This window comes from Clytia hemisphaerica, unplaced genomic scaffold, assembly GCF_902728285.1.
Source record: "Clytia hemisphaerica strain Z4C2 unplaced genomic scaffold, Clytia hemisphaerica genome assembly, whole genome shotgun sequence".
NCBI lineage: Eukaryota > Metazoa > Cnidaria > Hydrozoa > Leptothecata > Clytiidae > Clytia > Clytia hemisphaerica.
Genome location: NW_027103272.1, coordinates 178,020 through 204,824, shown reverse-complemented (window position 1 = coordinate 204,824; position 26,805 = coordinate 178,020). Strand labels below are relative to the sequence as shown.

General features: G+C 34.3%; 3 protein-coding genes across 3 annotated transcripts; 1 reads left to right on the top strand and 2 right to left on the bottom strand.

Moving 5' to 3' along the window:
* Window positions 1–2,855: 2,855 nt before the first annotated feature.
* On the bottom strand, window positions 2,856–10,152 carry LOC136801887 (EH domain-containing protein 3-like). The gene is made up of 2 exons (XM_067058561.1): window positions 9,203–10,152; window positions 2,856–4,717 (listed from the first exon to the last, which is right to left on the bottom strand). Exons 1-2 carry the CDS (start codon window positions 10,103–10,105, stop codon window positions 4,001–4,003), a joined length of 1,620 nt encoding a protein of 539 aa, XP_066914662.1. The 5' UTR covers window positions 10,106–10,152; the 3' UTR covers window positions 2,856–4,000.
* An 8,054-nt stretch (window positions 10,153–18,206) lies between these two features.
* On the top strand, window positions 18,207–20,404 carry LOC136801881 (uncharacterized). The gene is made up of 2 exons (XM_067058548.1): window positions 18,207–18,433; window positions 18,761–20,404. Exons 1-2 carry the CDS (start codon window positions 18,370–18,372, stop codon window positions 20,389–20,391), a joined length of 1,695 nt encoding a protein of 564 aa, XP_066914649.1. The 5' UTR covers window positions 18,207–18,369; the 3' UTR covers window positions 20,392–20,404.
* A 357-nt stretch (window positions 20,405–20,761) lies between these two features.
* On the bottom strand, window positions 20,762–23,782 carry LOC136801870 (proline-rich transmembrane protein 1-like). Its single transcript, XM_067058536.1, has 4 exons — window positions 23,664–23,782; window positions 22,737–22,924; window positions 22,204–22,356; window positions 20,762–21,123 (listed from the first exon to the last, which is right to left on the bottom strand). Exons 1-4 carry the CDS (start codon window positions 23,683–23,685, stop codon window positions 20,947–20,949), a joined length of 540 nt encoding a protein of 179 aa, XP_066914637.1. The 5' UTR covers window positions 23,686–23,782; the 3' UTR covers window positions 20,762–20,946.
* Between the last annotated feature and the right edge of the window lie 3,023 nt (window positions 23,783–26,805).

The following is a 26,805-nucleotide window of genomic DNA, read 5'->3' as shown; positions in this document are numbered from 1 at the left end:
ACCTCTGTAGAAAAGGTGCATATAAGCAACTATGTGTGCTATTGCTGAATTTGAGTCCATACCCGCTTTAAGAGTACATACTTTTTTTGCTACCATATGGAAACCACACTCAAGGAAATTACTCTTAAGTACGCCGACATGGCAACAAAGAAGGATGCACGCACAAGGCGAATTGATTCAATAAGCGAGCTCTAAAGACCTTGTGTAGACCTGATTCGATATTGGGTGTATGAAACTTATTTTTGCCTTTGAGGTGTAATTAGAGGCGGTGTACAGTCTGTCCCGAAAAAAAGCGGACAATTTTTTATTTAAAGTTATCCTCATAATTTAAGACAAATTTTATGACTTATATACTTAATATTTCGATTTCAAAACACCCCCTTCTCACAGACCCGGTAGGATGTTTTCAGCAAGTGGGAATAAAAATAACGGACTGAAACTCGATGGGGATTGATATTCCTATATTTTTTATGGTTGGGGATTTCAATTCTTTTGTTTTCAAATCAAAATTCAGTGGGGATGGGAAAAATAGTAAAAAAAAGTAGTAAGGATGTGTTGATTTGATTATTTTCAGTGGGGACGAAAATTGGAGAATTTTCCACCGGGACGATTTCTTTGGCCGATTTCTCCAGTGGATCTGCGAGAAGGGGGTGTCTCAAGACCCTCATTCATAACTCTTAATTTTGGGATTTTAATACCTATTGATTACAAAGAGAATTATAATCTCTACTTCTATTCTAAGCTCAGTTTAGGTAATGAGTTTTGAGGATTTTAATTTATATAAAGATTTTTTCGGGGCACACTGTATAATAAATAGAAAAACAGTTTGATTTTAACCTAAAAGTGGCCCTAAATTCTTTTATCATTTTTACTAAAAACTTCAGGCCGCCATTTTGAAGCCTATTGAAATTTTGAATGCAGTTTTTTTATGGATTGCCAATTTTTTAGAGAAATTATCTTGTAAATAAATTTTATTTTTTCAGAGATTGCTAACTAAAGAAACACCTGTAAAATTTTATCGCGATGCACTTTTTACAGAAATTTAGTTATTAATTGTTCGGGATAAGGGGACTAATATTTCCTAGGAGACTAGACTAGAGTCTACTTCTGGCTGAATTTAGCTTTTTGATAATTTTTAATGACGCTGAGTCCAGTAAAGTAGACTAGCAGCATTTGACGATTGACGAGGTCGCCATTTTGGAAAAAAAAAATTTAAAATCCAAGTAACAAAAAAGTTACTCGAAGTTGAAAAATATAATTAAGAATGGGAAACAAACATCAATAAAACAGATTTTGAATCCCTTATGCTCAAATAAAAACATTGCTTCGTTCTTTTTTTACCTGGCAAAAATTAAAATCTGGCGGACTGTATAGGCAAAAACATATTACCATATACTACCGGGCCGCTTAATCGCACCATCCAGGCTCAGTATGCTTAGCAAAATCTCATTTTCAGCCTTATTAATTTATGCTTATTTATATGCTTAGTTAGACTTCATTTTTGGGTTCATGGAAATTTCGAATTTTTAAGTCGGAACATTGATTCGGCTCCGAAAACAGTTTTTTGGCGCTGCAGGCGAAAATCTTTGGTCTAAGAAAGCTAAAACAGCTTTGATTTAAAAGTAACCCTCGAAAGGTCAGTGTTTGAGAAAAGCTGCATAAGTTTTTTTGTTTTTCAGCTTGTAGGTATGCTTATTTTCTACAGAGTTTGACTCTAGGTATGCTTATAAACGTTATGCTTATAAAAAAAGAAGAGTATACCTCTAAACTCTCATTCAGGTTTAAAGCTAAAATTTGGCACAGAACCACCGGGGAAAACCCATAATCGATTCAAAAAGTTTTTAGACTCCTTTTTATGACGACGTCAATTTTCAGTACAAAAACCTGTAAACAAAACTTTTCATCTGAAAGATCGTCTTCTTTGAAATTGGGCTCTTCCAGAAAATGTCTGTACACGGAGGGGGGAGGGGGATATAGTGTCCGGGGGTAGTGAGAAATCTACAAAATTTACCTTGTCCGTGGGGAGGGGGTAAACTTGCTGTTTTTACGTTACTTTGTGATCTGTTTAAGGGTAATTTTGAATGTTCAGGGGGTCAATTGAAGCATGTCCGGGGGGGGGTCAAAAGACACAATGTCACAACACCCATATTCAATTTTTTCTGGAAGAGCCCAATGTTAATATCAAATTATTCCCTTAAGTTAAATGGTCCCAAGTCCGTCACATTTCTCGGTTTAGGCATCAGGCCAGTAAAATTTACATTTTCCAGGCTCAAAAGACGGTATGGTATACCGTCGAACATGCTCACCGCACCTGCTAAACTTCAATAACTTTTAAATTACTCGTAGGCCCAGAAATCTAAATTGGGCTCTTCCAGAAAGAAATTGTCTATGGGGAGTGGAGGATGTAACAATGTTCAGTCATTTACCCCCCGGACAAGCATCAGTTGACCCCCCGGACAGAGCAAATTTACTCCCTGGACAAAACAAATTTTGATGATTTTTCGCTACCCCCTGGACAATATATCCTCCAGCCGGGGTGTACGAACATTTTCTAAAAGAGCCCACTTTTAAAAAAATGAAAAAAGCACCAAGTGTGAAAGGGTCAAGTGTGAAAGGTTCAAGTGTGCAAAATTTCAGCCAAATCAGACCATTTTCGAAGTCTCCAACCTGCCCCACAGTTTTGAGGTGACACACATACAGACAGACATTTTCAGATTCTAGCTCAACTGTAGTTAGGAATAGGGTTTCAGTGGAAATTTTGTGCCAAATTTCAGTTACACATTTTCTCAAGTTTAGGACTTTTTGAGCTGTAATTTTACCGGAATTTCGTCAAGATGACAGATAAGACATAGAAATTCTGTTTTTAATTTAATTTCTTCATTCTATTAAGTACATTTCCCTGCAAAACTAAAAATTAGAACTTGCAAAATGTGTCAAATTAATGAAAAAGATCTGTCAAAAAATTATCGTTTCGATAAAATGGAAATTCAAAATAAATGAGAAATTTCCGCAAAAAAATGCAATTGACAGACAAATCTCTTTCTACTAAAGAATAATTTTAAAAATAATAGTTTTGTAGTTAAGATTGTTTTTTAAGTTAAATACAGGCGCAATGTTAATTAATAGTTTCAGGACGTATCCAAAGGGAGTTAAGTAAGACTAAAAATCTCATCTTTATAATCGATTTTATGAACCATCATAGTCATTATAAAAACACTGGTCTGGAAGGCTTTTGTCTCTTTTTATTGTTAAAAGATGGAGCTTACGTACCAAAATCGATTTATTTTGCAAACTTTTTGATCATGTGATTAAAAAATAGACCAATCCCAAGAGGAGATTTTGGTAACGTGATACAAAAGTATGGAAATCGCAACTTGTCTTTTGTTTGTAACAAAAGAAAATTGAACAAAAAGCTAAAACAATACATTTCCAGAACGGAGTTTTTTATAATGACTATGGAACCATAGCGTATAAATTCCCAACCGTGTTCAAAGAAGTTTTCAATAAAGAAATGATAAGAACAGTTTAAGAACAGTAACTAAACGTCAAAAAGAAGATGAAGAACAAAAAAAACAAAACATAAAAAAACGTTCAAACGGAGCTATAAACAAGAAAATGTGGAGAAAACACTGGACGTTGATAAACGCTGGACCCTTTTACCCAACACCCCGGAAGTCTTTGTGAAGTTCTTACTAGTTCTGTCCCCTGTAGATGAGGCGCATACTGCTTGCTTTGTTTTTCTGTTTATCAAATATCAGAAATTTCTTCGAAAATGGGTTCAGAGTTTAAATCAATGATTGGAAAGGACAAAAAAATTGTACAAAAAAAAACGAAACAAAACAAAGAAGAAAAAAAATGAAATAATTAATCCTTTATAAAAAAATAATTTTCCAATGTTGTTTTTTTAAGTGTTCTAAAAGAATCTGTAAAGTGTCACTATAATACTGTAATAATACTTCTAATTGAAAGTCATCTAAATGTAAGTCCACCAGAAAGTGTCCTAGTTACCGAACAACAGCTTTCGTTTGCCTGGCGGTACTAAATGCTCTGGTAGTACAGTTGGGATGTCATCACTACCTCCTAACTTGGTGTCAATCAAGTACATGGCTAATGCGAACTCTTCTTCATCCAGCTGTCCATCTTTGTCAATATCTGACAAAGTCCAAATCTTGGCTAACGCGTTCTTTGGCAATTTCGATTTGACCATTTCCTTCTTAGCAGAAGCGCCGGATAGCTTCCCGTCTACTGGACCCAAATCCAAAAACATTCTGTCGTATTTCTCTTTTGAATTGGTACTTTCGACGACCCACGCTGATGATCCTGCACCCAGATTGAATCCTTCTGCTGCACCCTCAGCAAACGGGTTGAAATCACCTTGAGCGCTGGCGAAAACACCTCCTTTGACAGTTTGCTCGTCTTCACGGTCAGTGAATTCTTGAGGTAACATTGCCATTAAACGAGCAATATCTGTATTCAACATCTGATCAACTTTCTCGATCAATTTCGGTTTCAATGGTGCGAATTTGGAGAAATCATGATATTGCAAGTTTTCTTGCATACGTTGGAGGTTTGGGAAATCTCCAGGTGAGATTTCGTGTTGCATTTGGATACGACGGAAAGTATCTCCTAGGTTTTTGATGAGTTCAGCTTTCTTCTTGTCTTTACCGAAGACGGATGGCATATCGTCTTTCAATGCAGTCATGATGTAGGCGTGCACCTGAAGAATGTAAAACAAGCCATAATTTGAGCGAAAATTGGCAAAAATATAAAGAAAATTAATCGAAACTACAGTTGAATCGCTGTAATTCGATCTTCTATAGACCAAGAAATTTCTTCGAAATAGGGAAAGATTCGAATTACAGAGAGAATTTAACACTGACTTACAGCTGAGGGGACCAATGTTTTAGTTCGAATTACAGAAGGAATCAAATTATAGAAGTTCGAAATAGAGAGATTTGACTGTAACTTTAACCTAGTATTTTATAACTTGTTAAATTGACAAAACGTACCAACATAGCCACAAGCATTGATGTTTCGAGATACGTGGTGTAAAAAATTGCAAAAAAAGATTTCTTTGTAATTTTTGCATTTAGGAAAAAATCTCTGGTCTAGATAAAGTTACTGAAAGGACTTTTATATCAAACTTTTTGAGGAAAGGAGAGGGTGGTGATTTTATTATTTGGTTTGTACGCCATTGGAAAAGATTTTTGACAGGGTACAGTATATGGCCCCCAAAACGGAGGTCATCATTAAAATGAGGATTCTCACTTGTAGATTTATCAGAATTAAACGATTTTTGTTTATTTTGAAAGAATGATGGTTATACTTAAAAATTAACATGTTTTTGATGGTTTGAGACAGATTCAAAATAACATATTTGCGTCTGAGAGAAATATTTTAACACCAAAATTAGATAAAAATTGCATATAACTCACTCTAGCTACTTGGATATTGAAAATAAGTTATGAAAATGGGGTATAGGGAACTTTCTACACCTAATGCCGTTCAGAAAATGCAGATACATCTGTGACTTTAGACGATGGGTAAAAGATATAGCATCTTAAAGGTCAACCAGTATTTTGGGGCCCTAGAATCAGCATTGATAAAACCGAAAATTCTAAATATGAGAAACAGCAAAAAATCTTGGAATTCCATTCCTATCAGCTTGAAATAATAGTTTATAAAAAAAAATTAATATTACATATAAAAATTTTCGCTGAATCAGCAAAAACGGCAAATTCTGTCATTTTTTTGCAAAATATAGGAGAAAAATACTTTTAAGCTTAATATTTTCAGTTTCAGTTAAGCTGTTTTTCTAAAATTTTCACAGCATATTCCATACATGAATGGAACTATATTCAAAAGAAATTGGTTTTCAGAAACTTGATTAAGACGTTGTTAAATCAAAATTGTCATTTTGAAAATTTCTAAATTTTCAGTTTGGACTTTGCATCATCGAAAATCTTGAAATATTTTATAAAAATCATAAATTTTACATGCATCGGGTCGTAAATTTAATGGAAAACACAAATATGTTCATAGTTTCTCCCCCTTTTACCACTGGGCTTAATAATTTGATTTTAACTACACCTCCGTTTTGGGGGCCCCAAACCTGCATTTTGACAACCAGGGGTATACTGTAAAAATTTTATCAAAAAAATTTATGCCCAAAACCCTCTAAATCACATTTCCAAACTATGGTCAAAATTTTGTATTCATATCTTAAAGATATCTCGAGAAATAGCTAAAATTGCAAACCTCCGTTTTGAGGGCCCTTAGAAAAAAGCTACCTATCTTTAAGCGATTGAAAAATACTGTTGAAATTGAAAATTTTGAAAAAGAACTTCCGGGAAATAAAGTAGAGATGTTAAAGTTTTTCATGCAGCAAAAATTTTTGTAAAACCTCTTTTCCTCTAGATTTGAGAGAAGTTTTAAATTTGATCGCCGTTTTGGGGGCCACATACTGTAGTGTATGTATATAGCAACTTCGTAACATTGCTTATAAACAACTGGAAAAGTTGATGTCATTTATAATGAGTTCTAATCAAAACAACTTCCGCGCAGACATGACAACCTTTTTCCTCTCTAATCATTTCCATGTTGGTAACTAAGGGCGATTTCTTGTCATGTGGTAGCTTGTCGTCATACACGTGCGTTCATACAAAATGGCGGCAAGCAATTAGTCTATTTCGGAAAACTTACTGATGATGCAAATTGTTAACGCTGTCAGGTCAACACTGGAATTAGATTTTTAAAGGGTTACAATCAAAAATGACAAAAAAAAGTGGCTTACGTGACTTACGTACCTGGAGTTCGAAAAATGTCGGACGAAATTTAGACGAAAAAGTGTACCTGGCGAGCGTGACATCCTCCCGTACCCTATTTTGCCTGGGTGACCGACCCCCCGAACATAATAAAGTTGTGACGTTGTATATTTTACCACGTGAGAAAAGTTGAAATTCAAAACAAAGTTTACATAAAATTGCCATGGATTTGTTCAAATATTGTGTCTTTACTAAAAATATGTTTTTGATGATGATAGGGAAGGGTTTTCAATGATTTTTGATGAATTTCTTAAAATTTGATGAAATGAGAAAACCTTTTATGAAAGAAGTTCGTCTGTAGTTATTATTAAGAAAGTGCTCATAATATTGTGGTCACTTCAGAGTTAAACAAGAAAAATCATTCATTCTTTCATTTTGATTACATAAAACTGTCATATATTTTTGTCAAATATCTTTGATCATAGCTCAGTCGCCATGGAAAATGAGAGTCATATTTCAAACAAATTGAGAGTTTCATAAAACAACAAAGGGGTTTCTAGTATCCTCTCTACCCTATGAAGTCCCATGCCATTTTAACACTTTAAAGGGGGGCAATTAACTTGATAAACATGCGATTTCCTGAACAGTTAGGGTAGGCTCTCAAAGAAAAGAACGTAGTTTTTCCGTTAGAATCTAAGTCCCTCGCAAAATTATCGATATCTTTAAATTGAATTAGTGGTCAGTCAATTCAAACATTTCAGACATCTAAAATTATAACTCAGATGCTCTGACTTTAGGATTTTTTAAAGAAAACTTTAATAGGTTAATGCTTTCTGTTGAAAGTTATGACGTTGAGAAAAGTGAAATTTCTTATTTATTCAACACTTCAAGTTCACAGACAAGTATAACACGAATTCGACCTTTGAACCTTTCAAACACTGTTAGGTTAGAAAAAATGACCCTTTTCAACGTGAGAGTAAATCTGAAGTACTTTGGATAAATTATGAATTTTGTTCAAGCATCGTCAAACTAAGAGAAACCAAGACCGGAGCTTTAACAATACCTTATTTTCACCTAAACATGAACGAGTAGAGTTAATAATGAATTCATAGGTTAGTAATAGTAATCTTTCATGACCTTTAAATATCAAATTACTTTTGGTAATAGTTGTGCATTTATTGCAAAAGTTTCAACAATAAATACTTGTATTACCGTTCAAAACAGTAGGACACTTTATGAATGAGTTATAGCAAGCCTGACAGAGGTTTACATGTTTCAACTGTTTTCTATGATCTTATTAAAAAGTTTCTGGGGGATTATCAAAGCTCAAAGTTAAAAATAAATTCCAAAAGTGACACAAACAAAAACCTTGGGGTTCCTCCTACATATTTGAGGCTGAGATTTTACAATTTATACAATACAATATTTCCTACAAAACCACCTTTAAAATTTATACATAGGCTCCCCTCCGATATGTTTTGATAGGGGATACTAATTGTGTATAGGATTCTCATCTGAGAGTTATCCCATTATTTGGGGTATATATATAACCTGTTTCAATTTGTTTTAAAAAGTTTCAGAAATCCATTGATTGTGTTAACCACTAGCCAATCTAATTTCTAATTCAAATTTAATGAAATTTAAAGATCTCTCATATATAATAGTTATTAATCAAGCTAAAGATGAAGATTCTAAAACTCAAAAACACATAGCAGGGGTAACTCTCAGACAGGAATTTTACACAGGTTTAATTTTTACAAGGTCTTTAAATCTTATTTTTTATTTCCAATTGTTAAGTTTGTTAAATCTTTGTAAACTTTCCAATGTTTCAATGAATTTTGGGTTAATTTTGGTAAAATAGTAAAGTCCAAAGAGTTAATCCATCACTTTAAAACCTTCACTCGTTTTCTTATTCACTCCTTACTATTTTGATATTTTTATCAAAATTTATTTTTTGTCACTTTTCATTATATGTTTCTTTTTATCAAATTATTCAATTTGAAATTACCTCACCAAAGTCAAGTTTGAAAGAAATTGATTTGAAACTTTTAAGAAAATCAAGAACTTTGTTAAGAAAACACGCTGAACTACAAATAACACCCTTGGCTACCAATATGGTTTGAGCAAGTGAACGAACCTTCGCCTGGGTCAACCCATGCCATGTGAGGGGAATTGGGTAGTCAGTTCAAGGTGCTGACGGGACGCTCATTGAAAATGTCTATAGTTGTGAAAATAAGCCTTTAAAGCCTCCTGCAACTCAACCAAATAGAAAAAGGAAAAAAATTTTAGTAATCGTGAAATTACAAAGTTCTTATGTAATGAAAGAACCAAGAAGTACACACACTGCACACAGTATCAAAAGTAAACTGAGTTTCATGGTCTAAAATTACTGGCAAGAAATGATACTACGCATTTGAAAAAAGAAGAAAAATTTATACCTTGGCCAACCTTGCTCTTCTGATCAGATCATTCAATTTTCGTAGTGCAGCATTCTTTGGCAATCCTTGTAAATCAGCAAACAAATCTGTTTCCTCTAATTCAAAAAGTTTCCTATTATCGTCCATTTTCAATGGTTGATCCCAAAATGATCCTACATAGACTCTTGTTACTTCAGGTGTATTGATGACCTTTCCTAAAGACCACATCATAGCTCCATAAACTCTCATCAGCTGCTGAGTGGAAATCATATCAGCTTTATTCAAAACAATACGGATTTTGTCATCAAATCCATGAAGAGCTTCAATACCCCGTCTGAATTCGTCAGAAATGTCTAGTTTATGGGCATCAAATAACAAAATAATTCTATCTACACGCTCAGCAAACCATTCAAGTACTCCTGTGAAATCATACCCTCTGTTAATTGATTGTTTTTCACCAGAAAGGATACCAGGGGAATCCACAAGGGTAATTGTTTCCAAAACAGGATTTGCAGTTTCTGAACAGGCAAATCTGTTCAAGAAAGCATTACCAAAGGCGGACAGTGATCTGAAGGATTTTGATGAATCTACAACAAGTGCATTTCCAGGAACAACACGATCATGATTACCGTGCATAACACATGTGAAGGTATCAGTTGTGGGTTCAGGGCCGACTCTGATTCCTGGGAAATCTTGCTCAAGTAAATATTTGATAAAGGTTGTTTTACCAGTAGAATATTGACCAACCAAAAGTACCATAGGCTTTGCAAAGAAATCACTGTCTTCAAGTTTGGGTGAGTGAAATTCATGGAATTTATAGGCTTCTTCAAGGGGAAGTAATTTCTCCTTGTAAAGTTTCTGCAGGCCTTCAGCCACAGAGTTGAAAACCTCTGGAAGTTTTTGTTTTTTACCCCACCTGGACATTTTGAGTATTTTACCTAGAAAATAGACAGATTAAGATAAAATAAGTACTAATAAAATATGAAAAAAGGAGATACTAAACCTCATAAGACAATTACGTTGAATTAACCGTATTAGCCATACAATTACCAAAACAATTCATCCATTTTGACTGTCTCTGTAAATCTTGAATAGGGCGGTAACGCGAAGTCTTCTCTCGATCGAAATAATGTGAAATCGAGCGCTTACCAAGCGGAAAGGTCGAAGAACAACTTTTCAAGCAAAAAAACTGATCAAAATCCAAACCCTCAAAGGTTTTAGTACAAGAGTTTTAACAAGTATATCAAGAAGTTTGAATGAATAAATGTGTCAACACTTTCTGGGTGTTTAGTTTTGGCCCCGGCTTCCTGCTCAATTTAAGCTGGACCAATAAATTACCGATTAAGTTAATTTATGATTGTTATCCTTTAGAAAATGATCACGTGGGAAAACAAACTTTGACTGCGTGTCAGTGTTGACAATTAGTCCATTGATTTAACTTCATAGAGACACGTAAAACTCACAAATGTTAAAGCTATAAATTTTTGTACACACGATGATAATATTACTTGTTCCTTCCTTCAATTTAAGAATTTTTTGACGAGAGAAAATAGGTTTAAGGTTAGATTTTAAACCCCCGGTTTATGGTAACTCCGAGTGAAAGGAAAAAGCGTGATTATTTAGCCGTATTTTACAGAATGATAATAGTCAAACTTGGGTGTCAAATGTTTCATTTCTAAGCATATTTGGTTGCTACTAAGTGACAAAAATGCTTTTATTTATCTTTTTCATAAAAGTAGGGGTTCTGAAAGTCTTATTTTTTGAATAATTTGATAAAACAAAAGTATAACATTTTCAAATATTCATTCTGTATTTTACTCTTCGACACGTCAAATTATTCAAAATGGTAGCGTCGCAATTGAGTGATTGAAAACGAAAGTGAATTTGGTAAAAGTTAAAAAAGCTTGATTTCTGTCGTTGTTAGGTGTGACACGATCTGCGAGGTGTGTGATTGATGGGCGTGGCAGAACTAATTTAACTAACTGATTTACTCAATGGTGTCATGGCTACCCTTTGGTTGGTAAGACATCTTTTTGTTCAGAATTTTAAAAGTGAACCTGACGCCTAATAAATTTACAAGGTCACTCTTGACCACCATCTTTTGGCAGCATAAAGTTAAAGATAGCTAGTCTGAACTGATAGTCGTTAGAACAAGAGGGACAGTCTATACTGAATAACAATCAATAACCCAGTATACACGACTTTCCCTCAGCCAGTAAAATCATGTTTAATCTCTGTTGGTAAAAGATGAATCAATTACCGTAAGTTGGTCTAATCTCAACATCCGTCTTCTAATTTCGACACCCTTCTTTAGAGATAGGAATAATATGAAAGTCAGAATCGGTGATTGAAAAAAGATTTGTCCTCCCTTACCACTAATCAAATGAAGTAATTTCGACCTTTTTAAAATTTTTCAGCTCTAGAAAAACGTGTCGAATATAGACCTTTTTTTAAAAGAGGCAGCCATGTTGAATAATTATGTACTCCAGCATAAAAACAATGATACAGCCATGCATAATTTTCAAAATATGCATGATACAGTAATTATGCATGGCTGTATCATTGTTTTTATGCTGGAGTACATAATTATTCAACATGGCTGTCTCTTTAAAAAAAGGTCTATTTAGAGGAGGGATGTCGACATTAGACCAAGTTACGGTATATAATGTTATCATTATAAAAAAATTTATGCTGGAGTAATTAGTTATATATCCCAGACGGTACTAATCAATAAATTTGATCATCGAAGTGGTCGATGATGATTGAACTAATCAAACGATTAAAGTTCGATTAAAAAATTAATGAGAAAATTAAAATTAATTAGATTTTTTTTTAAAGTGTTCAATTTATCAAGTTCGATCAGTGGGTTGCGGTTCAATCAGTTCGATAAACAAATTTTGTTTGACAAGTTCGTGCTGCTCCGTCAGCGTATATTAGCTTCTTTTCAAAGCCAAATTTGGAATGTAAGTCAGAAAATTATTTAGCTTTTTTAGGCTTATGCAAATAAATAGATAGAAATAGAAATACACACTTTTCCTGTATTTTTTAAACGCCAGAGGCGGTTTGTTGGTGCAAACTGCTCTAATTTGGGACGATTGGTCGAAACATGGGACTGTTGATATCTGGCCTGTATTTTCACTTACTGTTAAATCTCTTTGACAACAAATTTCATGTCACGATAACATAAATCTTATATGGAGTATAGCGAGCACTTCACTAAAATCATAAAAATATATGCAGGTCTTAGGTTAATTTGTTGGCTGGTCATCCAGGAAAAATACATCTGATGGGATTTGATTATGTTTGAGAATTGAATGGCAATTATTTGATTGTGTTCACTTGTGCTGAACTTTTTGGAAAGGTCTTGATATGGAGTACAAAACCAGGCTATAAAATTTCTACTAAAATTGGGTGGAACAGCTGGCTATCACAATTTTTGTAATTTGTCGGATTTTTCTGCTTATTGTTATGGTTATGACGGATAATTTTGGCGGGAAAAACTAGTATGTTAACAACTCCTTGAAATTTCATCCAAATAAGCTAAAACTTAGTATGTAGGTAGGTTGGTGCCCGGGGGGGTACTACCCTTGTCGACCGACGGGGGTGCTCCGCTGAGGTTCGAAAAATGGACCCTACGTGGGACTCGAAATTTGCGAAAAAAGTGACCCTGAATGGGACTGTAATTCCAAAATTTTCTCAAATTTTCTACTTTTCCAAAAAATTTTCCAAAAATAGGCACCCTACGAGGGACTGATTTTTCTATTTTGGTGTTTTTGCGACCCTACCTGGGACTCGCGGAGGTTAAAAAAGGTACCCTGACCAGCGGAGCATCCCCGTAACCCATTTTGCCCTAGTACCCCCCCCCCCGGGGGTTGGTGATTGCCTTTTTCCGAATATTTTGATGAAGTCAGCATTTCTTAAGAAAAAAACGAAAATTGCTGATTTTTGCTGACGTCGTCCACTTTACTCTATCTCACTGCAAAATTAATAACAATTTAGATAAATATTAAACTGTAACGTGCTAAAGCACTGGGCTCAACTTCAGTGTACGTGTGAAAGTGGAAGGCCCAATTGTAAACACTTTTTTAAAACAGGGTGATGGGCTCTCATGATAATAGAAGGCCGTTGCAAACCCAGGGTGATAGGCGCTCGTGATTAAGGAAGGTCCAATTATTGTAAACCCAGGGTGACGGTTACTCGGGATAAGAGAAACTTCGTTGTAAACCCAGGGTGGTAAGCGCTCGAGATTAAGGAAGGTCAAATTGTAAACCCAGGGTAATGGTTACTCGGGATAAGAGAAAACTCAATTGTAAACCCAGGGTGATAGGCGTTCGGGATAAGAAAAGGCCCAGTTGTAAACCCAGAGTGATGGGCACTCAGAATTAGGGAAAGCTTACTTGTAAGCCCAGAGTGATGGATACTCGGGATAAGGTAGCTAAATTGCAAACGCGGGGTGGAAAAAGCCTTCTTTGATGGGCACTCAGGAAAGGGAAGGTTCAATTATAAAACCCAGAGCGATGAGTACTCAGAAGGATTAGAGAAAGCTCAGTCGTAGATAAATTTAGAATAAAGAATTTTTTTCCGTGTGTAGAGCAACCTTTTATTTTGGCACCTAGATAAATTGACGTCAAATATTTTTCAACATGATTAAAAATTTCTATTTTTGTATTTTTAGCATTTAAAAAAATTTGACGTCAATTATTTTGACTTTTATGACGTTAAATAAGCGCAAAATCCCGGTAAAATGGGGATAACTCGCGAAAAAAAGCGAAATTAAAAAAAATGAAAAAACTGCCCCTAAGTTTTAACATAAGGAGGGCGTGTGCCAAATTTCAGCTCCTTAAACCAAATTTTTCCGCTCTCTACGCTGCCCCAAAGTTTGCGGACAAACTCACAAACATTCTGAGATTCTAGCTCAACTGAAGTTGAGAAAAGTAGAGTAATTAACAATTAACATTTTGATTTCATACTGATGCCAGGAAAAGCGTTTGTCCTCAATTTTTCAAAAATGGCTGAAACAAAGTTAATGGCCCAGCACTTTTTCAGATGAGATTAATATAAAGAGTGTAAATTGCCAAAAAGTTTTACCATAAAAGGAGTGGAACAACTGGAAAATGATGAAACTGATTTATCGCTTTTTTGCACAGGCTGTAACTTGTCTGAGTGACATTGTCTGGGCATCAGGATATATTTTTTGAAAAAGGAAACAAATTGCCCCATTTAAAGATCGCAAATATTCTAAAACTTTCTCTGTTTGACTGTTGAATTTCACATTTTTCTTATAAGCAACTCTAATTTTTGTATCAGCCCTGGGGTTGCTTAGCATTCTAGCTCATTTTCTGAAAAATTTGCTTTGATCACACCCCTGATATTATACCATATTTATGCTTATTTGGGTCAAGGGCTATCTAGATTTATCTAGAAAGCTATTATTTTACGAGAGAAGATATTGGCAATTGAGCCCTCGACCCATGGCTACTGGTTGCTTACAAAAAGATCGTGTAAAAGCGAAAATGCCTATTTTACCAAAGTTGAATCAATTGAAAAAATCCATTCGCATAAAGAGTGCACTTGTCTTTGCTACCATGTGAAAACTCATCTTAAAGGGAATTAGTCTAATGCACACGTTGCATATGAATTTCAAATCATTTAAAACCTGGGTGAGACAATGATGTAGAAATTCTTGAGTCTTGGGCTCAGAGAGTTTGAAATTATTTAAATTCTGGAAACTTTGTTATAAATCTGATATAGTTTTAATTCAGTAGACAGAAGTTATCGAAGCTATCGACAGTGTTACCTTAAGGGAAGAAATTTTCGCGGAATTTAATTTTGCGGTTGAGAGGAATTTTTTCTCCAAAAACACCAATTCTATAGGTGATTTTTAAAACCATGAGAATATTCATGTTTCACGGAATTTAAAATTCGTAGATTTGTCAAAAAACCGCGAAATTGAATTCCGCGAAAATTCGTTCCACGAAAATTTCTTCCCTTAAGTTAGGAGTAGTATTCTCTTGTGTGGATTATTTTGATTCAATAGTATTTTGATTTCTGAATTAGAAGATTTAGATTTTTCTCATTCGTTTCTCGGTTTTTTGCCGTATTTCAGTCATTTTCGGTATTTCAGATTTTATGAAACTTAGGGTGGTCGGCACTAAAATTTTAGACGTTTAGGAGTACTAAAACGGTTTTCAAAGATCTTTTTGCATACATCCACCCCATTTTAGAGAAGTGGTATTTTTTTACCCATGTATTTAAATTATTTGGGACATTTTGACACAGAGACCGCCCAATTTTGGTCTTCTCAGGACAAATTTTGTCTTCTCGGGACCATTTTTCTCAAAAGTGCTAATTTTTGGAACATAATATTCATTTTTGCAAAGATTGATACTTTTAACCCATGCTGATTTATTACTTGAGCAAATGTTAAAGACATTTGACTGAAAGAAAAAAATTTAGAAAATTCTGAAATATCACGAAAAAATCTCAAAAAGATTTATTTTGGAATAACCCGCAGCTCTGACGCGCAAAGTTGAGGACGGTAAAAAGTGCTGATTTACCGTCATCCTCAGTCAGGATCTAGCCAAAATTAGAACCTTACTGTCTCTGTCGCAGAAAAACACACATACACAAACTCTATGGTCAATCGTTGGGTAAAGTCTTTTGTAAATAACTGTAATCTGAAACAGATGAAATTTGATTTTGTATGTTATGGTTTTTTTTTCATAACAGGAAGATGTTTGAATGTTTAATCACTTAGAATTAAAAAAAAACTTCGTTGAATAACTATATTGATGTTTCTTTGAAAAATGAAAAAGTCCCTCTTAATTTTTGGTTAGGCTGGTTAATACTTTTGGGCCTTATTATTGTGAAATACTATCATTCAAAAATAAGATAAAGCTTAATCCAATAATTGATTTTGCCTTGGGTCTATGTGGAGTCAGATCTAAACAACGAAATTTTCAATTTTTGAAAAACTAATATTTCGCTTCACAACAAAAGCATCGTCAAAGTGATAGTAATACTGTGCTTATGTTTAAGTAATGTTTTGTAATATATGTTCGTAGTGTACACGTGTTTTTGTTTCAATAAAGAAAAAAAAAAAAAAAAAAATACTGTGCTATCATTCATTTCACATTAGCTTGCAATAAGAACGCCTCTTTATAAGTAGTAGTATTATTCATCTAGTGGCTGTCGGGGGAGCCGGGAGTGTGAGGGAGACTAAGGTTGTTTATCCATGAAATACACTTTGAGAGACTGTTTTTACGACCAATCTCAATACACCTTTTCGACCGTAGCCTCCAATTGCCGTGTGGGCATTTTTTGTCCGTTTTACCACCCTAAATCCGTCCCAGTCTTTTTTGTAAAAAAACATTGGATTGTGTTTAGGGTGGTAAATTAAATAATAAAGCGGCACGCGCCTGAACGCACGACTACGGTCGAAATTGTGTATTTAAAAGTACTGCCACCTCACTAACTGAGTTTTTCGAAGGATTCTTTAAGATTTTAAAGTCTGCTACACTCAGGAATGCTTTTTGAGAGTTCACTATGCGCTTATGAGGATCTTTGGCACTCAGTAACGACATGTTTCAAACGCCCACATATGGGGGGATAACGGGCGTCTTGAAAATTTGTTGTGTAATTCCACCATTTTGTTAATGTGCGTAAGCTGCAACATGCTTGTTAAGAGCCTCTCAAACTTCAAGCACAATACTGAAAGTGAAATGAATCGCAAATAATTATGACGTAAATCGTTTCAGATTTAAAAATTCCATTCCTGTGAAAAAAGTACAAAATGCTGAGGTTGCTTCATCAAGCTGAAAGATTTTTGATGAAGTATGATGATATCTATTGTTTGCGCCCTATAAATTAAGAGAGTTGTCGATAAAAATCGTTAGAGCTTGTAAGAGAGTCTGGTTTTAAAGTTTTGTATTTTGATTGTTTGGATGTAATACGAAGCCCTTTTGTAAATAAAATATGCGTAAAAAGTTTGCAATCTACTAGTAATTCCGAATTTCATATTTACTTGAAAAACTTTGTTAAGTCGTTGAATGGTATTTTTATCTTCGTTTTTGAACAAGTGAATTATATTTTATATAACTGACATTGTACACCGTGGGTTCAAATATACTTTTTTTAGAGGGTACTGATACTGATTCAGTGTCGTAGGAAGCATTTGGATATTGGGGGGGGGCATGAGTTTGAAATTTAGAGATGTAAATTGGCTGAAAACACACTCAAAAAACTAAAACGATAAGCACCACCTAGCCCCCAAGTAGCTACGGCACTGCTGATTTATAAGTTCAGGGAATAAGTTTCGGGGAAATTCCCGAACAATCTTACGTGTATGTCATAAATGCTTCCTACTTTGTAAACGTTATATTGGAGATAATTAATCCATCTTTTCTTTTGATTTATCCTTTGATGGGGGAATCGATGATAAACAACATATTTACATCCTTTTGCTTAAAAACTGTTTATACACGTTTTTTTTTAAGAAACTAGTTTTACCCAAGCAGCCTCATTGTTTCTTAAGAAATTTTGAGCCTTAAATGTTTCTTACATGTTTCTAAACTTTTTGACATAATTAGCCTCATGGAAGGCTGGATTGGAAGGTTCTTAAAAAAAACGAATTAAAAAATGTTATTTTCTCATTCTCAGCCTCAGCATGTTTCTTAGATGTTTCTTAGTATTTAGGCAGTCTGATGTTTCTTAAAAGTGTGTTTCTTAAAAAAAAAACGTGTATTGGTGTACTTTGATCTACTATTTGCACCAATCCGGGTGCTATTTGAAGTCCTAACATTTGCTTGAAGTTTTTTTGTAAAATCACAAATTCTAAGAATTTCAAAGTCCTTTATTTATTTTTAAAGTACTTAGCTACTAGAACTTACATACTAATACTTTTCATCAATCTTTCAGTTGTTATATAAAGGGACTTTTTTGTTGCCATAGCAATATGCTATTACAGTCTATGTTATCAGACTTACAAAAAGCACTACCATTAAAATCAAAAGTTCTGTTTCATAATAGATGTCAAGACTTTTAATGCGAAATATATTGCTATACAATGAAAAATAAATTACGCATTGATAAATAACAGTTATATCATTCAAAATATATATGACGTGGAGGTTTTTCCTATTGCCATAAATCTGGTTCAGAATACACAAGAATCTTTTTGATTGTCAACGATGATTTGGTATTATGGTCTGGTGACAGTGTTGTTTGTTTCGAGTTGGATTTCAAAATCTCAAGGTACATGTATTTCTAATCTTTAGAAAAAGTTGATTTTTTTTACAGTTATAGTCGACTCTCTCTAATTCGAACTTCTATTATTCAAATCTTTCTGTAATTCGAATAAAAATACAGTTCCCCTCAGCTTGAAAGATCCTCTCCGTAATTCGAATGATTCCTTAATTCGAAGAAAACTTTTGGTCCTTTGAAAATCGAATTAGAGAGTGTCTACTGTAATAAACTTACGGATGGGTCATAGACTTCCAATAAAATCGTCCACACAATTTTTGATTTGAAATGATTGTTAATTATCAAATCTAGGTATATAATTATTTTTCTTTATGATAGGAACTGTGGACCAACATCTTATCCAACAAATGTCAGAACTTCTTCAATTTGAAAACAATTGTACTGAAACTCTAAAGAATGCTATAATATCCGCTAAAAATCTTCAGCAGGACCCAAACTATAGATTATTGAAAAATATTTTCAAAAACAACAATAGCAAAAAGTATTTCAAATTACCACGAAACAGTCATCTTTATGGATCGTTCCATGAACTTTCAGGAGGCTACAGTGCTAGGCTATTCCAATCTGTTGGCACTTTACAAAAAACGTGTTCCATTCTGTCTAATTCAACTGTGAATTCTTGCATAGACCGAAGGGTAGATACTAGACTATCAGAAGATCAATGGGTTGATATAGATCATGCGCTTTACGTAGATATACCATCCAGTGCAAAACTCTTAATTTCAGACGTACCAGCAAAACGAGGCTATGTAACAATCAAAAGCTCTGACCGAATTTTACGCAAAATGACGAAAGACAAAAAGGAGAAACGCGTAAAACTTGTTAAAAAGTTTGTAACAGTAGATGGTTATTTAAGCAGTGTTAAACTTATTGACAACACTTATAGGAATAATGCAAGAGGATTGAAGCTCAAGAATGGATATTTAGAACCAATCATACAGGATATTTTTGAAAAAGATGTGTCTTATAAAGCTAGCACTTCAAAGTCAAGACGGCTTATATTATATGAATTAACTTGGAGAGAAACTATTAAAATGAATAATGATCGAAGAGAAAATAAAAAGGATGGTCAGGTTGAACCCTCACAGTATTACCAGCAAGATGTTTGGAGGGTTAAGTCAAACTCCATTCATCTTTTCAGGACCCAATGGTGGCCTACTGTTGCCAACGAATGGAAAACACGTGACCGCGCATGGCCAAAGAAAGAATTGATTCATCAAATGACACGTTATGCTTTTCTCAAACCGACCAGCATTGATAAACATTTTAAATATAGATTCACCCACATTGAGAAGTTACTTACAGGCTTGCGGACTCCTGATCAAAATCTAAACTTGTTTATCTTGAAAGTTTTATTTTATAAATTTGTGAAACCCATCTCTCCTAATACACTACAAACATTCACCGTTAAATCAACTATGATGTGGGCGTGCGAACAATATCCGCCCGACCACCCTTGGTGGAAAATTGATAAAGGTTGTACACCCTTAAAAATGGTGTATTACATGCTCGAGAGAATGAGGGTTGATTTTCAACGCGATCATTTGGCTGACTATTTTTTACCTTCCAACAACGTTATAAAACGAACGTCTGATGCGACTCGTCGGAAAATCGTAAATGTTCTAACCGAACTCATCCAGACTAGAAACTTACTCACTCTAATCTCTTCGGACGATATAGCAAATGCTAAAAATATAATCGCTCGGACAAGAAAAACTTTAAAAACAGCTGACGATTTTGTACAAAAAGGTTTGGAAGATGGACTTTTAATCACATTGTCTCGAAAACCAAAATTGCTTGTTCGATTGACCAAAAATAAAGTTCGAAATCGGATTAAAAAATCGGGTTTATTATCCAAAATAGGTTACATTTTGTTTGTGACGAGTTTCCCGATTTTATGTGGTCTTTTTTATTGTTTTATAACCAAATTTGTTTTAAAAAGAAAATAATTTTATGTTTAAATCTTTCCATTTTTTTGTTCGCTTACTGTCACTGACTTCACCCTTTCTTTTTCCATTTATTTCTCAACTACAACTTCTACCGGTTTTATCTACGCTAAATTTGTTTATTTGTTAATTGTCAATTGTAAGATTGTCTGTTTGTCATTATTTTTGAGTTTTAGTTTTGCCGCTGTATTGATTTTGTTGGATTTCACTTTTGTCCTTGTCCTTCGCGTCGAATTGGTGATATAATTTCTTTCTTGGTTTAAATGTTTTATGCGTTGTTTCTGAATTTCAATTAGCTTTTCCAGTTATGGCCCTAGGGCTCAAACTTTGTTGTTTTGAAAAATTCAGTCTAGAAGTTTTGTTCTACTTTTTTTTTGGAAAATTTTTAAAAGAAGCCCACATGAAATCAATCCGCTCAAAATTTTCTTTCCAAACGAGACATTCTTTCCATTATATCTTTTCTCTTTCAAAGAACAATTTATAAAAAAGTGTGAACTGCCAATTATTTGGACCAGAACTTAGGATAACTTTGAACCAGAAAACTTTCGTAGTCCAATTTTAAAAATGAAAGTGTCTTCTATGTGAATGAATTTGATCGGCAAAAATGATCCATAATATAAGCCACAACAGGGAGAAAAATATTCCACATGCGAAAGCAAGATAAGCAAACTTCTTTGCACTTTCAGAGGACTCTTTTGCACGCACCATATCACCTGAACGAATGGCTGATCCAACCTATAACACAAAGAAGAAAGTGAAATTGAAACACTGAAACAATTTTTGTTTCGTGATTATTGTGTTTAATTAGTACAGACGTTATAGCCCCGTTTAATGACGCTTTGTGAGTTTTGAAAAAACAATACCAGTGAATACCCCTTAAAACCTACATAAAAATATAGGTACCCTCTATCTGAAAATTTAGGTGGAATTTGAGGCTGAAACCTTTTTGTGTAAAGTAAGCTTTTTTTGGTTTTCTTCCCTAGCAGTGATGTTTTGCAGAAACCAGTTTTCAGTTTTTTTACGAAGAAGTGAAAAAATGCACTTTTAGCTATTTACTCCCTTACAACCTACAAAATGGTTTTTCTTGAATTATTTTTTATAAAATAGTCCTTTTGGTCTCAAATTTTAGCAGTGATTCACTAAAAAGTTACTAATGCTACAGTTAGATCAGTGGTACACAAATATACCTAAAAGTACATTTATAAGAGGTGAATTCACAATATTAAATTAATTTTGATGGTTAAGAGAGCCCAAAATCCGAATTTTTAAAATTTAGTTTTGCAAATGAGATTGCCAAAATAAAGTCAAGTAATCTTTCCCGGTTACAAGTTTTTTTTATACGAACGTCCAAAGATTATGAAGCTTTTGTATGTTCTTAATTTTTTGGTTTTATGCCTCAAAATGTTCTTGTTTTCACCATTTGTGAGTTTTTTAGCGCAACTTCTCAAAAATTTCGGTGTTTTTGAGTTCGAAAAGCCTTAACCCTTTGTGCGCGCTGTTTTTTTTGAAAAAGTTGAAATTTTTCTAAATTTTTCCTTTGAAACTCAAAACTTTAAAGTGCCATGAAAGCTTGTAGCTTTTGATTTAGAAAATGGTTTTGGTACCATCGGAAAGTGATTTATACTCTTTCCAAAAGTATTCGGTTTATGCCTCTTTAAATCAATTGGTGAGGAGCTATGGTCTCAACTCTTGAGACTGAGTATTTTGGCTTGTTTTGGACGCATATTCGTGGTCTAAGAGTTAAGATATTCCTGACTTGTTCTTCATGGTCATCAAAGCCTTATTTTCTTATGTATAAACGTGTATCATACTCACATCCAGTGACTTGATAACAGCAATCAAACCGATAGGCCAGCAACAACAGAGACAAGTGAACCATGACAAGAGCGCCCAATCGGGTGGGGGCGGCTCCATAACCACTTGTTGGGGCGCCATGTATACTGTGCCAGGTGGGGGTGGTGGTGCACCCTAGTTGTTGTGGAAGAGAATTAATGAAATATTACTTCTGGGCTATTACTGCTTTTGTAATTATTTAGGAAAAGTAAAACCTTTTTTGTTTTGATAATAATTATAATGAAGTGAATACAGTCGCTCTCATGTTGTCTTTTGACCAGCCACTAGAACCGTTGGAAAACCAACGGATCTGGCGAGACTCGAACTCACAACCATGCCAATTGGCGGGCATTTGCTCTGCCATATTGACCTTATGTAACACATAAGGGCAATATGCATGATAATAATTATGAAAAAATTGAGGAAAAAATTCAGTCACACAATTGAATGAATTCGTTGCCTTTTTATTTGGCTAAAATTTTAAAGTTCATCTTGAGTATCAATATTTCACTTACATAAACATAGCCAGGTTGTTGCTGACACGGTGTCTGTTGATAGTACATGGGTGGTTGGTTTCCATAAGAAGTTGGCTGTTGATGTTGTGCTGTAGGCGGTAAAGGGTATCCCTTCAGGGAGGCGTCCCCACTGCCTCTTGTCTGCTGCTCGCTATCCCATTGACCTTCTTGGTATGCAGGTGGAGCCTCTGTTTGGAAAGTTTATGAAAAGAATAATTTATTTTAAATTCGTCTTTAATTCGAATCGATCGTCAGCCCCATGTCAAGGTGTAATTCTAAGTGAATGGCTTTTTTCTCTGATTCCAGATTTCATATTTTTAGCATTCTTAGAAGCTTCCTTTACAACCTTACTCGAATAATGTTAGAATACCACCTAGAAATAGACCATTTCACGGGCACAATCATTCATGGGTAACCATGACTACAACTTTCTAATAACGACTTTCTGTAGGTCCAAAATTTTAGAGGTTTTCGCTTCCATCCAACAGAAACCCATTGTGTGATCGTAATCAGTTCCAAATACCAATGATTCATTTAGACTGGAATTACATGATTGAAATGGTACACATTTCCTTTTATAAGAACATCCTTATAGAATTTTTGACTGAAGATGATAAGGAAAGGTTGCGTGAAACTTTGAGTATCGAACAATTCCAATCTCAACTTCAATTTATTGTATAAGAACATCCAAAATTTTTGAAGCCTGCAGATGTTCCTTGACTTTTTTAGTTTTAAGCCCAAATGTTCTTAACATGTTCTTATTTTTGTCATTTTTTGATTTTCCTAAGAAATAGGTTGTTTTAGAGACTGCAAAGCCTTATAAAAGGTTCTTAACTTGTTCTTAACATTTTGGACATCGTAGCCTTATGTTCTTATACAGTTTGTTCTTATAAAAAAAAGTGTAAATCACTGAAAAGTATTATATACCTGTCTGTTTTTGTTGTTCCATAACTCTATTGTTTTACAGTGTATTGGATAATCTGGTATATTTTGGAGCTCATTTTACTAGCTCCAAAATGCTACCATCTTATATTGTTGTTTTACTCGTTTTACTGTTTAATGTAGTGTTTGGGTAGTTTGCAAAGTAGTAAACAAAGATTCTGATCTTTCGAAGAATTTTATCATTCAGCATTGTTCTTTAAGAAAACACTTTCACTTTCGGAGTGCTGTGGCCTTTTCGAAATCCACATAATAATTTGGAGAAGGATGGTTCAAGAAAAGTAGTAAGTTGGTTTGTTAGGAGACGCTCAAAAATTTTTGATATCACAGGGAGAAGACTTATGGGTCTGTAATTGGTCTTGTCTGTCAGAGCACCTTTTTTGAAAGTAGGAATAATGTCAGCTAGTTTCAACCTATCCGGAAAAGTTCCAGATATTAAGGATTCGTTGAAACAAGAAGTCAAGAATGGAGTACACGAAGCCGCAGCAATTTTAAACACACGAGTCGGTATATTCCCACTGACAGATTTTGAGCTGTTCAAACTGATCATTTTTGGTGTGTTTTTTATTATGAGATCAATACATGACCCTGATATTGATTTAAAACAAGTTTTTGATTTAATGACGTTGGTCATGTCGTTTAATTCAAGAAAATTCAAAACTTTGTGATCATTGGGTTCAAGGTTGAAGTCACCTATAATAAAAGTATTATCATAATCTACTTCATAAAAATGAATAGCTTCAGACAGCGTTTCAAAGAATATGTCTATACTAATCCTATCTGGCCGATAAATATTAAAAATAAGTATCTTTGTTTTCCTGAATCTAACCTCAATGGGTAATATATGCAAAGATGGATCAAGCTTGAATTTAATTAGTTTACGTGCAGGGATACCAGGTTTTACATAAGTCAGTAAGCCTCCACTATTGGATTTACAATCTAGACGAAAAGGGGGAAAGTGATAGCCCTGCCATTTGAATTTGGAGCTAGGAAAGGATTCGTCGATCTTTGTTTCAGCGATAGTAAATTAATCAAAAGAGTTTTCAAGCAGAATTTTCAGGTCAGAGAACTTATTTCTAATAGAGTTAATATTCAAATAGCCCAATAATATATTCGAAGGATTTTTAGATTTAAGTAACTTCATTTGATATTGTATAAAACATTAACATCAATTTCTCTTCCCAAATTAGGAAGCTCAACATCACCATTATCAGGTCAGTCAATCAAATTGCCATCAACATATCAGCAGTTAGCACACACAAACTTTTTAAGATTTTGAGCAAAGGTCGAGTCGAGATTTCTCCTCCGTTTAAGTGAAGCTTTTTTGATGCCAACATCTTTCGTGAAATGTTTTGAGAAATGTCTTCCCTTAGAGAATATGAGCTCGGTCGAAGGACTGGTTTCCGTGACAAGATTTCTTATAGTTTCCAGATTTTCTTTAGTTTCGCAACCAGACGTAATGTCATTTGTACCAGCATGAACAATCAAATATTTTGGTGACTTCTTCAGAAGAAGTTCACAAAATCGATCATATCTTCCGTATCTGCACCAGGAAAGTTTTTAACACGAACCCTTGCTTGTTTAGACGATAATCCTTTCCCATCGATATTGTTCAACAAGCTATCTCCACACACTATAACTTCATTACACAAATTAGCGTTTTTCGCAGTTTCTGGTTTCTTTTTCTTAACAGTTGTCTTTTGAGAGTTAGCAGTTTTTGTTAAGAAATCATCCTTCATCTTTTGTCTAAATCTTGATATTTGATTTTCATAAGTGTAAAAGTCATTAGGCTGAGTTATGTAGGGTGCTTTTTCACTACGCTAGATAGACAAGTGGTTCTCATCAACGGTCCTTTTCATAAATTTATAAAGGTTGTAAAAAATATACAAGGAAGATTCGTGCTTAACATCAGATTTTGATCGCTTCATATTAACATTCCAGATTTAACGTCGAAAATTGGTCATTAAACATTTTGTCCTCCAAGAGAGGCTTAATGACCAATTAAGCGAAAAAGGCAGCATAAATAAATTGGTTGCCATAAAAGTAGCAGAATGTGCAGTGGGATTCTTTTGTAAAAAACTGGTCGTATGGGAAAAGTGTTTTCTTTCCCGATAGAGTTGAAGAGCAAACTTTCATCTGTATTGATTTGATACAAAAGACGAGGAATCTTGTCACAGAAAATGTTCATTAGAAGGCTGTAATTCTAAATCCCTTGATATGCGAGTTGTTAATTTTTAATAAATTTTCTTTAAATTCAAAGGGTTGTAAACGCTTTGATAACTGTTTTGGGAGTCAGTAATGCTTTCCTATCAATTTTCTTTGTTTCAGCTAATCGATTTTTTCGCCAGACAGTCTCGGTGAAAAACCACCCATAGAGGTCGTGTTCAGACCAAGGTTTAAAGCAATTAGGTATACATGTTTCTTTTATATTCCTTTTGTATTTAACGAGACGCTACTCATTAGTTATAAACCAAAGTTTAAAAAGGAATCACCCTCTGGTTTAAAAAAAAAGTTTTTACGATTTCGTTACAGTTTTCTGAATAGACGAAATCAGAATTCGCAAGTGAAAAGCTAGTCTGGACCCATACTAATTTTTACTCCATTTCACAAAGCTCACAAAATTAGTATGGTAGAATTGGAGATTTTGAATTTGCCACCAGAAAAAAACCGTTTGAAAACTGACCAATCAGAATTTTGTTGCATAAACAATAGCGTAGATACTAAACACCGAAACGGGTGGGAAACTAGTGGAAACGAATGCAAACGGGTGGAAACGAGTGGTGAAACGATTGGAAACAAGTGGCGAAACGGGTGGAAACGAATGAAAAACAACTGGAAACAAATGAAAACGAGTGGAAACGAGTGCTAGGGGTTCATATCAAACTAATCAATTTTTTTCAAATGCCTCTTAAAACATTGTTAAAAACAGAACGCTGCTTTGATAACAGAATGGAAGCGATTTTCTTTTTGGTAGTAAGTACAAGCAGCTTTTCATTTGAAACCAAATCCCGTATTTCAGATACTTTTGTGTTTTGATGTTATATGTTTTTTATGGCTGGATTTTTTATGACAAAGAAACATGGTTGTTGCTGCAAAGCATATATTCTTGATATTTCCTTAGGATGTGAAT

Coding starts and splice junctions, on each gene's coding strand:
- LOC136801887 (XM_067058561.1), bottom strand. CDS start 10,105: ATGTCCAGGTGGGGTAAAAAACAAAAACTTCCAGAGGTTTTCAACTCT. Junction 4,718..9,202: donor GAAGAGCAAGGTTGGCCAAG/GTATAAATTTTT, acceptor TACATTCTTCAG/GTGCACGCCTACATCATGAC.
- LOC136801881 (XM_067058548.1), top strand. CDS start 18,370: ATGATTTGGTATTATGGTCTGGTGACAGTGTTGTTTGTTTCGAGTTGG. Junction 18,434..18,760: donor TTGGATTTCAAAATCTCAAG/GTACATGTATTT, acceptor TCTTTATGATAG/GAACTGTGGACCAACATCTT.
- LOC136801870 (XM_067058536.1), bottom strand. CDS start 23,685: ATGGAACAACAAAAACAGACAG. Junction 22,925..23,663: donor GGAACAACAAAAACAGACAG/GTATATAATACT, acceptor CTTTCCAAACAG/AGGCTCCACCTGCATACCAA. Junction 22,357..22,736: donor AACAACCTGGCTATGTTTAT/GTAAGTGAAATA, acceptor CACAACAACTAG/GGTGCACCACCACCCCCACC.